Here is a 14122-nt window from a genome sequence, read left to right as displayed (position 1 = left end):
TGGTCACAACTGTGTGTTTGTTGAATGCTTGTACTTCATGGATTTTGATCTTGACTTGGGTGTTGTCCACCTACTGTACATACTGTATCTGTTTCTGAGTTCCAGTTTTTATTATGTTGAAAATCAAACAACACAAGTATATGTAAAATACTAACTAGAAAATAAATCTGTCAACCCAAATTAAGAAAATATAATTAGAGCCATACTGTACTGGATAGGTGGCAGATTGCCAACACAAACCAAAAAAAGTAGAGATTTAAAGATTAGTCAAGAGACCATATCCAGATTCATTAGTGTAATCGATGTAGTAATTTTGTCACTAGATTCACTGAGAGCCACAACATCAATAGCTTCAGGAGGAGGAGGAGGAGGACATAAAATCTAGCCTTCCGAAAAATGCTTCAGAGACCTCCAGTGCTCAGAAAAGTGTTTAGATTTGTTAACAGATGCAAACATTGTTACATATTTACCTGACTAGAGTATATTATTATTTCTGCTTGGAACACAGTGTTTTAGGTTTTTGGATTGATGGGTGAGTTGTGGGGTATATAATATATAATATATAAAATGATTTTTTATAGATAGGTGGATAGTGCTTGTTTTGTTGTTTGCATGTTTATTTTTTTCAATGATACATAAAGTATTTCTCTTGTATTTAATTTGTGATTCTGGACAAATCAAGCAAGGCAAAGAACCAAATTTACTTTTGTAATCCAAAGGTGATTCCTCTTGTGTATTCGCTTCACTAAATAAACCATTTTATTATAGCACCGTTGTTTTCAACAAGTCAGTCGCCTCATCCATTAACAAGGATTCCTTCAGGGAAGAATGGTTCTGATGGTGCTGCAGACTCCCCTTCCTCTCCCAAGTTGCAAACACTGAGAAGTAAGAATCATTTTTGGCTCTTCTCAGCACAAGAGGACAGCACATCTTTTCATTTTTTCGCATTGGGTTTAATGGTGTGGGAAGGCATATTGCAAATCTTTTTACTTATTTATTAACATTTACAATTATTACCTATATCAATGAAAAACTGTGTGCCTTGCATCTTTCTCTGTAACTTTTACATTTTTAATTCAAAGTGTTGTTCTGATTTTTTTTTTTTAACTTTTCTTTATTTTTTTTTGTTTTGTTACAAGGTTTTACAAGCAGAAATCTTCCTATTAGTCCACAGTCTTCAATTGACAGTGAACTGAGCACTTCAGAGTTTGACGATGATTCGGTTGCTATGGGTTATAAACTGCAAGATCTTACAGATGTTCAAATAATGGCTCGGCTTCAGGAAGAAAGTATGTAGCATGAATTGAGTGGCCTGTGTTTCCATTCATATACTAGCTGTTTTGTCAAGCCTTAGTTTAAAAAAAAAAAATCGTAGGTATCCTTGTAGTATCCTACGTTGCAGTATTTTTTCAATGAGTTATTTTCAGATTAATTTTATATGCAAGTTTAAACAAAGTTTAAAAAATCATATTCAACTAATACACTGTACATATCAATATATAACTTTTGAGGGACATCTCTGTACAAATACTTATTTTTGAATACAAATATCTAATACTGTATTTATTTCTTTAAATGTTTTTCTCCCTAGGGACTGGTCTGTCTTAGGTTAGAAATTTTAAGGAACTACTAATGACTCCAAGAATCCCAAAGTTTAGTGACACACATTATGCTTTACTGCATTAATTACCATGTATAGTTTGGCCAACTATATGGTTAAATATTGATACTGAAAAAAGCACTCCAGAATATGAGAAAGTAGAATCTAAAGTATAGGTTCAATTAAGTTTACTGTATTTGCCTTAGCATAAAACAATTTACCCATGATTTGTGCTTAAAGACTTTAAAGTTAATTTGCACAAGGAGACAAATAAAATTCCAAAATTGTAGATTACCTCAGTACGTATGTTTTGGTTGTTGGTTTGTTTATTTATTTGAATGCGTAATTTTTGGGAGGGTTAAGGTCCACCCGACACATTTCCTGTATTTTATTTGTATGTGTGTATGTTTGTATTTATGATTATTTATATTTAAATATATTTATGTATATTTGTATGTGTGTGGGGGTGGCACGGTGGCGCAGTGGGTAGCGCTGCTGCCTCGCAGTTGGGAGACCTGGGTTCGCTTCCCGGGTCCTCCCTGCGTGGAGTTTGCATGTTCTCCCAGTGTCTGCGTGGGTTTCCTCCGGGCGCTCCGGTTTCCTCCCACAGTCCAAAGACATGCAGGTTAGGTGGATTGGCGATTCTGAATTGGCCCTAGTGTGTGCTTGGTGTGTGGGTGTGTTTGTGTGTGTCCTGCGGTGGGTTGGCACCCTGCCCGGGATTGGTTCCTGCCTTGTGCTCTGTGTTGGCTGGGATTGGCTCCAGCAGACCCCCGTGACCCTGTGTTCGGATTCAGCGGGTTGGAAAATGGATGGATGGATGTATGTGTGTGTATATATTACGTTTGTTTCCTTTTCCTACATGGTCTTCAATACACAGGTTGCTTTTGCTATTTATTAAATATCTATGTTTAATATTTTGGTAATTAAAAATGTCAGTTTATATATATATATATATATATATATATATATATATATATATATATATATATATATATATATATATATACTGTGTGTATATATATATATATATATATATATATATATATATAAAATTAATTAATAAGAGATGCAAACAGGTAATGATGTGTAAGACTGAATTTAAGGATTTTCCAAGGACTCTCTGCAGTTGAGTTATTAAGAACTTAGAGTAGATTAGATCAACTTTATTCATCCCAGGAGGAAATTTAGATGCATGTAACAAGAGAAACATAAAAACAAGGACAAATAATAGCCAATCAAACAATATGTAAATACAAATAAATAATTAAATATAAATGAATAATGAATGTATATTGTTCAAATATGTCAAAATAAACATAACGCATTTTCTGGGAGGAGGCACTGAAATACCTGATAGCAGTGGGCAGAAAAGACCACCAGAGGCACTTCTCACCACATTGTGGTGGAATGAGCCTGTGGTTAAATGTGCTCAAAGAGAGTGCTTCCTGGTGGGGATGAAGGGTATTTTTCATGATGTCATCCAATAAATTACTCTGTAATAATACAATGAAGGATAACATTTTATTGCAGTAGAAATTCTCTGTTTCATTAAAACTCGGTCTTTCTTTCTTTATTCATTCTCAGGCCTTCGTCAGGACTATGCTTCCACCTCTGCTTCTGTAGCACGGCGCAGTTCCAGCTTCTCTTCTTTTCATCCCGTGAGGAAAGCAGGAAGCAGTGACCTTGAATTTGATCAGTGCAGTTTAGACGATGATGAAGAATATGATCATCTTCCACCTCCACAACCTAGGCTTACACGCTGTACTCCTCTTCAGAGAGGACTTTCACATTCACAGACTTTTTCTAGTTTCCGAGACTGCAGAAGAAGTCCAAGTTCTCAGTATGTTAATACATATGGAACACATCAGTATTCCTCTCCACCTCCACCAGCTTACACTCCTGAATCACAGCAGAGTTACAAAGCAAATCCAGGTATGTACAATAATGTGTTGCACAAAATTCTTTGTAAGCATCACAATGGTTGTGACAGTGTTATATTCATATATGCATCAACATAATCTCTTATGGATCACAAATATATAAAAATGTCTAAGATTTTCAGACTAAACAACATGAGAAAATCTGATTTTCTTTATGTCAGATCTGAAATGAAAAAGGACATGACTGTCAAAGTTTCTGAGTTTTCTTGGCTTTGAAAATGTATTGATAAGACTATAAACGCCACTTACTCTTATGTTATAGTGATCACCAATTATGAATCATTTTGTTATTATGGAATGGAAGTATTTATAGCTGACTGATTAAAGTAGTCAACACACACAACATGGATGTAATGGTGCCTTTTTAATAATAAAAGCAAGATACACAACTACAATTTTGTTTTCATAATCTAACACAATAAAGACTGAGGAAGGGTTGCAACCAGGAAACAATCTGTTTACCCCCTTCTTCCCTTAGGGCGCATACAATTAACAAAATAATAATGCATATTGTTTATATAGCACTTTTCCAATGCCTGAAGAAACAAAACTATTTCACCCTCCATTTTCAAAAGTGCTTCTTCTGTTGTAGGATAGTCCATAGTGAAAGCCTATGCCAACTTCATTGGGTGTAGATCAGGATTTAACGTAGAAGAGGATGCCAGTCCTTTGTAGGGAACAGTCATACATACCCACACCCACCCTTACCCCATGAAGGCAGGCTTGTTTCATTTAGTTAGTAATTAACATTGGACCTGTCATTTAATTATTGAGAAACCAAGCACCACTTTTCATCCTTCACCCCGTGTGTAAATCCCATTTGTTAATTTGTCTTTCTATTTTATGAACCAACTCAGGAAGCCAGAGCTTTATTTTGACAGCCTAATGCTCAAGACAGGAACCTAGGAACTAGGAGCAAAGCCTCAGTTCATTTCACTGCACACTGCACTGCACAGAGGATATTTCAAGCTCGTTGTTACCTGCACAGAAGCTCAAAAATATCCCTCAAATAAAATCAGAGGCTTAGCACAGTATTTGTATTTTATAATTTAGTTGATGTCCACTAATCTAAAGAAAATAAGTTCTTTGGTCAGACTTTGTTGAAAATAAGGACTTAAATATTCCTCAGTATGTTTAATTGAACTAACCTGCTCCCTATTTGTACGGAGCTTCTCTTTCTTGCATGTGGAGGGCTAGTTGCCTTCATTTATTAAGCATTTGCCAGGTTTCTCTAGTAATATTATTTTATCCTATAAAAAAATGATTAGGTATGTCACTTGATCATTTTTTCCGAATATCACTGAGGTTTAATGGTTTAAGCAAATGGTCTGCTATGATACCCAGCCTGATGATAATTAGGTTAGCTGTGTTTGTTTATTTACTACCTTTCCTACATAATTTTGCTTTACAAATGTGCATTTTACATCACAAATACGTTTCAAAAGTCCATAAATTGGTTTATTTTCTACTGATTAATTCAACAACAATAACAACGTTTATTTATATACTGTAGTACGTTTCCATACAAATGATGTAGCTCAAAGTGCTTTACAAGATAAAGAAAGAAAAAAGAAAAATATAAAAATAAGATTAGGCAATACTAAGTAACAAAGTAAGGTCTGATGGCCAGGAGGACAGAAAAAAAAAACTCCAGAGGGCTGGAGAAAAAAAAACAACAAAATCTGCAGGCGTTCCAAGGTCATGAGACCGCTCAGCCCCGACTGGGCATTCTGCCTAACATAAATGATCTAAATCAGTCGTCATGGTTTTCATGCCTCCCATGGAAGATTTAGATGATGATGGTCATGTGGACATCTGTCCTTCAGTCCATTAATGTAGGGACTGTATGGTGCCTTGATCAGGTAGTGGTGGCGCAGATCGCCACCACAGAAAAACTGAAAAAGAACAACAGAGAAAGTAGGGGTTAGTACAGATTGCGGAGATATGATTAAAATGATAATTAAATGCATATACAGAACATCAGGGTTACACAAAAATGAAGCTATAAGAAAGACAAATTAAAATAATGGGTTTTTAGCAGTGTTTTTTAAGTGCTCCACCATATTAGCCTGGCAAATTTCTATTGGTAAGCTATTCCAGATTTTAGGTGTATAACAGCAGAAGGCTGCCTCACCACGTCTTTTAAGTTTAGCTGTAGGAATTATAAGCAGACACTCATTTGAAGATCTAAGGTTACTATTTGGAGTGTAAGGTGAGAGGCAGTCCAAAATATAGGATGAAGCGAGATTATTTAAGGCTTTGTAAACCATAAGCAGTATTCAATTTTAAAAGGCACAGGTAACCAGTGTAGTGACATCAAAACTGGAGATATATGCTTGGATTTTCTTTTCCTTGTTAAGATTCTAGCAGCTTCATTCTGCAGTAGTTACAATCGATTGAAGTCTTTTTTTGGGTAGTCCTGAAAGGAGTGCTTTATAGTAATCTAGTCGACTAAAAACAAAGCGTAAAGTTGCAAAGTTATAAAGGATCTCATTTTTGATATATTTCTTAAGTGGAAAAAATGCTGTCCTAGTGATCTGATTAATATGTAAGTTAAAATTTAGGTCAGTCAATAATTACTCCTAAATTCTCTGTCTTCTGTCTTGGTTTTTAAGCCTAATGGATCAAGTTTATTTCTAACATCCACTCAGAAACACAAGTTAGACATTGGGTCAGTAAACCAAGGGAGTCCGGGTCATTAGGCGCTATTGATAAATAAGTTGTGTGTCATCAGCATAGCTCATGTTATGCCTTGAGATAATCTGACCTAAAAGAAGCATGTAGCAGTGGACCCAGGATAGATCCTTGTAGAACACCATATAGAATGTCATGTGTCTTTGAAGTACAGTAAAATTACCACAACTAACAAAGAATTTTCTACCAGTTAAGTTAGACTCGAACCAATTTAAGACATTATCAGAGAGGCCCACCCACTGACTAAGGTGATTTATAAGAGTATTGTGATTAATGGTATCAAATGCGGCACTCAGATCTAGGAGGATGAGAACAGATAAGCGGCCTCTGTCTGCATTTACCCGCAAGTCATTTACTACTTTGAGTGCAGTTTCTCTACTGTGGTTTGTTCTAAAACCTGACTGAAACTTGTCAAGAACAGAATGTTTATTTAAGTGATCATTTAGCTGTGTAATGACTGCTGTTTGTAGGATTTTACTTTAGGATTTTTAAGAAAGGCAGGTTAGATATAGGTCTAAAATTTTCAAAAACAGAGGAGTCGAGATTATATTTCTTGAGCAGGGGTTTAACAACAGCAGTCTTAAGACACTCTGGGAAGACCCCCATATCTAATAATGAATTTACTATTCAGTTATTAATTCAATTCCCCTACAATTTCTAATTAAAAAACCTAAAGGTCTAGAGAAGCAGTAAAGTTAGTGTTTATCTAACTATGATTATTAGTTCACAGATGGCTATAAAATTGGCACTTAGGATCTGAGTTTTCTTTGCCTTGAAATATATTGTCAGTTATTTTAAAATTGGATTAAACATTTTTATTAAATTAATACTTCCTTCTCAAATGTTCTTGTGTTACACAAGTGTCAAAGTTGATTGGAAGCTCCTAATATTCGACTTTCCAGAGAAAGGAAAATACACTTGTAGTTTAAGGGAATATTTAACACCGATAGATGGCATCTTTTCAGTCAATATTACATTTTTGGCTACAGTTGTTTGTTACAGAAAGTCTCTTAAAAGCATGGACAAGAATGTGCCACCTTTCATAGTACCGTAACTAGTTTCTTATAAATGATGATACCTCATTTTCACATCCCTGTTCAGTAAAAGAGAAAGTATTTTCAATTTTGGCATAACTTTTTCAAAATTAGTATTCGCAAAATGAAAACAGAATAATTTTATATCTGGATGAAAGTGGAATATTGTGCTGACATTCATGTTTTAACGAAATGCTTGTATTTAATGTACAGTATATACATACTATGTGTGTGCTCATACTTAAATGTATAATCTGTTCATCCATCCATTCATTATTCCATGCTTGGTTTTTCAGTTCAGGGTTGGAGCCTTCTCCAGTAGTAATAAAATTCGAGAAGAATACAGTCCTTGAAAAAGATGCCAATTAGGACGGTTTAAAAGCCATCCATACAGAAAGCATGTACTCTTCACGAGAAATAACACATATAATTTTGTATGAAAAAGGCAATAGCAAATGAGCAATCCCAAATCAGATGAGATTTTCAATATGTTTTATTCAAACTATCACAGAAATTTGAAGAAACTGGCAAAGTCAGAAAAAAAAAAAAAAAACACTGGACATTCCCAGTCTGTTTTTACTTTTTAAGCATTGATGAACAGTGCTTAAAGGTCACTTCCATAAGATATGCAAGTACATGCTCAAAGTGGTCTTGTGGAAAAGAAATAACCAGAAGAGATTGCAGTATACAAAAGACCATATGTATTTTCACCATGGTTTGTGTTCAGAAAGTAAGATAGAAGGACCAGGAAAGATGTTAAAGTCAAAAGCAAAATCATCAGGCGTAAAGTTTGTCAAGTTGCACAGGTCAGCTTAGGTCAGTTTGGGGAGCATGCACTGGTATAGTGTGTTGCCGCACTCACCACACGACGAAACAGCTTGGGATCCTTGTTGTCAACCCCCCAGGCAGACACCCGGTCCAGTCCCACCCTCCAGAAATAACCCTTTATTTGCCACAGCCAGGTGTTACGTGGGCGTCCCCTTGGCCTGGTCCAGCCACTTGGGTCCTCAACAATGAGTAAGTATCCTGCAAGCCAGATCACCTTTGGGGAATTGCGCCACATGACCGTAGTACTGAAAACTGGCGCTCCTTCACAGTGCAGGTAATGTGCCTCATTTGGAATTCCATGAGCAACTGCTCATTCGACACAAAGTCAAACCAGCAATACCCAAGGATTCTCTGAAGAGGTACAGTACCAAAGGAGTCCAGTCTTTGTCTGAGGTCACTGGATAGCATCCATGACTTGCAACCATATAGCAAGACAGGAAGCACCAGGACTCTAAAGACTTGGACCTTCGTCCTTTTGAATAGATATCAGGAGCACCACACACCCCTATCCAGTGACCTCATGACCACCCATGCTCTCCCAATCTGTCTGCTGACTTCATAGGAAGAGTCACCAGAGACATGAATGTCACTGCCAAGGTAAGTAAACGTCTCGAAAAGGTAGACACTCTCTCTATAGACAGACACACTGCTGATGGCTGTGCCCAAGAGGTCATTAAGTGCCTGTATATTGGTTTTTATTCAGGAGACTCCAAGCCCAGACGCTCAGACTCCTCACTCAGTCTTTAAGAGCCCTGATCAGAGCTTCCATTGACTCTGCGAACATCACAGCATCATCAGCAAAGTCAAGATCAGTGAATCTTTGTTCACCAACTGATGCCCCGCAGTCACACAGGAAGAGCAGAGTATTCTCAAAAGAATCCACGATAGTCAGATCCGCTAGCATCGGCTTATAAACTGTCACACCAATCACGTTTTCCGACATGACTTCTGGGGACATGCCCCTAGTAATAACCAGTTACATCCTAACAACGGATACTCAAAATGGGGACATCGATAAATATTGTTGCGGTAAAAGTATAAATGAATTAAAGCAGTGCCAAAATTAAAGAACCAGAAAACATTTTTATCAAGAAAATAATATAAATTGAATACTTCACCCAAAAATATTTTTTTATATGCTACTTGCATGTTATTATCAAAAACCTTTTTTCATCTCTGTTCTGCATGAAAAAATGAGAGCTAACACTACAAACTACTTGTGGTAAGCAGCATATAAAATATATATAATCTTTAGGTGGAGTACAGTATTCCAAATTTACTCTAAAGAAATTTGTAGTGTCCAGAAAAAATAACATGTAATGAAACACTCTACAGCATGGAGCAGTAACCACTGCTGGGGATCTGTTCAAAATAAATACATTTGTGTATTGGCAATAAAAATCTTACCAGCATGATAATAACAGGAAATACACTGCCAAAACAATTAAGGCCTAATTGGTGTAAAGGTCTGCAGATGGAACAGTAACAGTTTTAGATTGGCCGCCGAAGAGCTCTTGATTTCAATATAATTGAAGCGTGTGATTGTTTGGACAGAGAAAATAACAATATTAGCCGCAGTCAGAAGAAGAGCTATGGCAAATAATGCAGGAAGTTTGGAAAACTTTATCTCAGGCTTGAAAATAAATTTTATTGCAATGTGTCAAGGTGGATTGTGTCGGTTTTGCATTTTAAGAGAGGCCACAAAATTGAGTTAAAAAATTTGTTTTTATTGTATCACTATTTATTTGTGTTTATTCCAGTGATTGGCAGTGTTTTCAGGAGCATCTAAACACATACAGTCCAAATAACTATCTAAACATTAATCTTTTTAGGTAGATTTAGACTCTTGTTACTTACTATGAAGTTAAACTTGGACAATTAAGAAAAAAGTGTTTTTTACACAGTATTTCATTAGAGAAGCATTTTTTTTAGTTTAGCTCCTATTTTAATACTTGTGCTGTATGTTATCTATTTCTTTGTGTATTTGTATGTGTTTTTACATATTAATGAAATTTTCCTCATTGTAGGATATTTTACTGTTGGCTGTGTTACATGTGTATGGCCAAATGTACCTCTTTTACTGTGTTGTCATTTCTTGTTACAGATGTTTTATAGTTTGTACCTAGCATTTAATGGGACTCATTATCTGTAGGCAGTTGCATTTCGTTGGATTATTTAAAAAAAAAAAAAGCAAATACCATAATTGACGGGATTATAAAAATACACCCAGATATGGTGTAAGAACCGTCTAGCTGTCTGCGTTTTGAGTAAATGCTAATGTGTTTGCTAACTAAGCAAATTATCTTCTGCATGTTTAGTTTAATGCCTTGTTTTACTAAATAGTTTAGAAATGCCCCACTATTTTCAATTTTTTTCTTAAAAAAGTCAATATCATCTGAAGTCACAGATGATTATTTAATTTTTTATACTTATTATAAGTATTCCATAGAAAAGTGATCATTTTTAAATTATATGTGCAGCAGAATATTAATTGAAATTTAAGAACTAGTTGCTGAGGCATTTATATTATGTTCAATGCCTTAAAAGTTTCATGAAGGTTTCTAATAAATGCTTTTTTTGGTAATAACTAGGATCTCCAGCTTGGATGCAAGCAGATTATGAGAGTAAGTTTGCATCATTTTCCTTTACACCCAACAAAGTCTGACTGCATGTGCTGTAAGTGCACTTTGGGGGTGGTCTTGTCTTGTGTAGCCTCATATCTTGCACTCAAGGACTACTTCACAATATAACTATTCCATGTCCTTTCTTTAATGCCTCTCCTAAAGCAGCATTTCCCACTTTTTGTCTTATCTTAATCATGTGCTTATGGGTTAAATCCTGATTTGACAAACTGCTGAATATTGTAAATAGAAAAAGCATTTTGCCATGAATAAGACTTTTCAAATAGGAAATGTGTTACACAGTGAAAGCGGCAGTTGTCAAGATTTTATGGACCAGTGAGACAAAAGCAGTAGGCCTCATATTGGGAATACAAACAAAATAGATGTACGGATGTAGATAGCATTTATGCAATGGTATTAGCCAAAGGGTGGCTTCTTAATGAAGTTGTTAAAATGGTGTTCATGTAAGACTAGGCATATGACTCATGCTGGAGTGGAAAACTTTCTCTTAATTCTGCAGAATGTAGAGAGTGAAGGTCAGAATAGTCCTTATCTCTACTATACCATTATATCACATATGACTTGCTATGTGACCCTGAGTAAATCACTTCAAATGAAAATGTTCAGCTGTTAACCTGTAAACACTGGCAATGTATCCTGAAACTATAAGTAGTCTTGGATAAAGGCGTCAGCCAAATATCTAATAATAGTACAAAGATGATGATGAACATTGCATTTCACTTTACAGAATAGCACTATGCTTTTCTGTCTATATGGTGTGCTTGACCTTGTAAAAATCAACACTTATTTTGAAAATTGTTCATGCTTTTGTGAGATAATATTTATGCACTTCTTGAATATATATTACAAATGTTAAAATAGTAATAATTACAAAGTAATTGAGTTATTGAATAGTGCAAAGTGTGCCTGGTGCTAGTCATAGATAAGATGTTACTCTAATCTTATTTTAGCAAAATTTTGGAAGCTGAGACAAACAGCCAAATGAACTGGACCAACAGAGATTATGCAATACTAAACAATGTATTTTATGATGAATAATGTAAATAGGGAACTGCACATTCCTTCACTTCCCGAAACAGTCTTTCAGGCAAAGACAGAGTGAAATGTCCCAGTCTGGTGGGAAGCTGGTACTACATTTTATGTATTATGCTTGAATCAGGTGTGAACAAATTATTATTTGTGTAGTCTTGTACAAGCAAAGCCTTGATGCTTCATTTGCTGAATACATGACTTCAAAAATGGATAGGAGCATGTGTGATGCTTCACTTACACAAGTTCATCTTTTAAGCTGACAAATTTCTAAAGATTTGCCATTATTGCTGCACAGAACTAATTTTCTTTGGTTGAATCCAAGCCTTGAAACTATAGTTTAATTTATTTTTTTACATTTTCAAAAAGCATATCATTACGATAGCATAGCACTTATTCAAACAGATTATGACAACAAAACAGGTACAAATGTAAAATCAGTATAGGGAAAACAATAGAAAAGTAGAAACACAAAAAGAAAGAAATTCAAGCTGTACTTAAGAGACAGCCTTGACACTATCTGTGTTGAATTTTCCGATTCATCCTGTCTTACTGTGTCTGTGAGGAGTGTTTCTTAGACATGCAGTTTTAACTTTTTTGCAGACACTGAATTGATTTGAGTTAGTGTGAGTTTGTGAGTCTAATGGATCAGCTTTCTACCCGGGGTTGGTTCCTGTCTTGTGTCCAGTGATGCTTCTTATGCATAAGGTTTAAATTGGGTTAAAGAAAACGTCATCAATCACTGTGGTAATCTATTATAATGCAGTGATATTCATGATGTTATCAAACCATGAATGACAGTATGTCATTAGGTTTCTTTAATGTCAAGGAATAAAACCCAGCCATTGTGGGATGTTGAGATAATAATCTTTCCTTTTCTTTTTAAAGAAAACACTACAGTGTTAGAAAAATACTCAGCTCAAGTTAATGAACAAGCTGAAGCTGACTAATCCATTATTTTTGTTTAGACTAGAAAATCTTAAGTCCTTTCATTTTTGCTCACTTTAAACCAGATTATTAAAAAGTAAAAAATATTATCAATCCTGAAATGGGGAAAAAAAGTTATTATGTTTTTTGTAATTTTACTATTTCATTTTATTGCTGTAAGTAATCACAGCTCTATGTGTTACTGATAAATGAATAACCTCAGTTTAGATTATTTTAAATAGCAAAGGATACATCTTCAAACACTGAAGTCAAGTACATAAAGCTTCTAATGCTGTTGTCTTGTTGCTTTTGACCATACATTAAACACTCAACATAATGAAGAATTCTAAAGCTGAAGAAAATACAGGAAGTTTTCTGACTGGAAAAAAATATTAAGGCAAATTGTGTCGTAAGGTATGTGGTGTTAAGCAGATTGGAATAACACTAATTTCAGTAGACCTGAAGAAAATCTGAGTAATTCTTGTTGTATTTTACCTGTAGCCTAAACATACAGAATGCAAATATCTTCAAATGTAGCTAAGTGCTGCATTCTTTTTTTCATATTGTATCTCATTATGGCATTCATAGAAAATAGTTTCTTACCCATTATTCCCTGGCATGATGCAATTAGTGAGTACGTTCAAACCTAAGGAATCATTCATACTGTACTTATAAGCAGACCTAAGAGATTTGTTCTCTCTTGGTCTCTACCTGTAGTGTTCATTGCTCTTGCTTCCAATTTGTCATTCTGCAACACATCCATGTTCTTTTCTGCATCTTGTAATTGAATGTAATTTGAAGGTTTGCTCTCTGCTCCTCCAGTGTGTCATTTTCTCAGTGAGGGGCTCTTTTTCATTTATTATTTTAATAATGCATATTTTGAATTTGCAAACTGAGAATCAAAATTTGATCTGCGATGTGCCTGACCATGACAATGAATGGGAAATGCTGGCTTATGCCATTTAGAGAGATATTGACAATGGTATGCCTTGTGTTGGATCGATGGTTTCAGGGATAATCAAGGCTAAGGCAATGATGAGCTTGCTGCAGTTACTGGCTAGATAACTGCATAGTCAACTTGAAGCAACTTTGGTTTGAATGGCATGTTTAAAGGAACAAAAACTACGCATTTCAGAGACTCCCTTTATTTTGCCTGCTTCAAACTGAGCCCATCATGGAGTTTTGCCAGTTTGTTTTGAATGCCATCTTAAAACTGCCTGAAAAACTGTGGTGTAAATTGATGGTGATGAAGCATACACTTGCTTGCTATTCATTTTTCTTTTATAAACTGCATGTTTTTTTGATACATTAATTATTTTTCAGTTCCCTGAGTGGTTAATCATTGTTATATGTATCAGGAGGTGTTGTGGTAGCAGTGGTTTATAGTGCTGCCTCCCAGCTCCAAGAGACTGGACTTGAATCTCA

General features: G+C 35.3%; 1 protein-coding gene across 4 annotated transcripts in view; it reads left to right on the top strand.

Annotated features, from left to right (window-relative positions):
- Positions 1-14122, top strand: part of slain1a (SLAIN motif family, member 1a) — a 112896-nt gene that overhangs the window by 88003 nt on the left and 10771 nt on the right. Inside the window, exons 4-7 of one of the 4 annotated variants that reach the window (XM_028799582.2) lie at positions 769-885; positions 1140-1289; positions 3188-3535; positions 10691-10723. In XM_028799582.2, the coding sequence (XP_028655415.1) occupies positions 769-885; positions 1140-1289; positions 3188-3535; positions 10691-10723 (648 nt within the window). The remainder of the gene's footprint in view (positions 1-768; positions 886-1139; positions 1290-3187; positions 3536-10690; positions 10724-14122) is intronic. The other 3 variants (XM_028799584.2, XM_028799583.2, XM_028799585.2) reach the window with 3 other exon arrangements.

This window comes from Erpetoichthys calabaricus, chromosome 4 (assembly GCF_900747795.2).
Source record: "Erpetoichthys calabaricus chromosome 4, fErpCal1.3, whole genome shotgun sequence".
Lineage (NCBI taxonomy): Eukaryota > Metazoa > Chordata > Cladistia > Polypteriformes > Polypteridae > Erpetoichthys > Erpetoichthys calabaricus.
The sequence above is the reverse complement of the archived record's forward strand: the minus strand, read 5'-3'. Positions and strand labels throughout refer to the sequence as shown.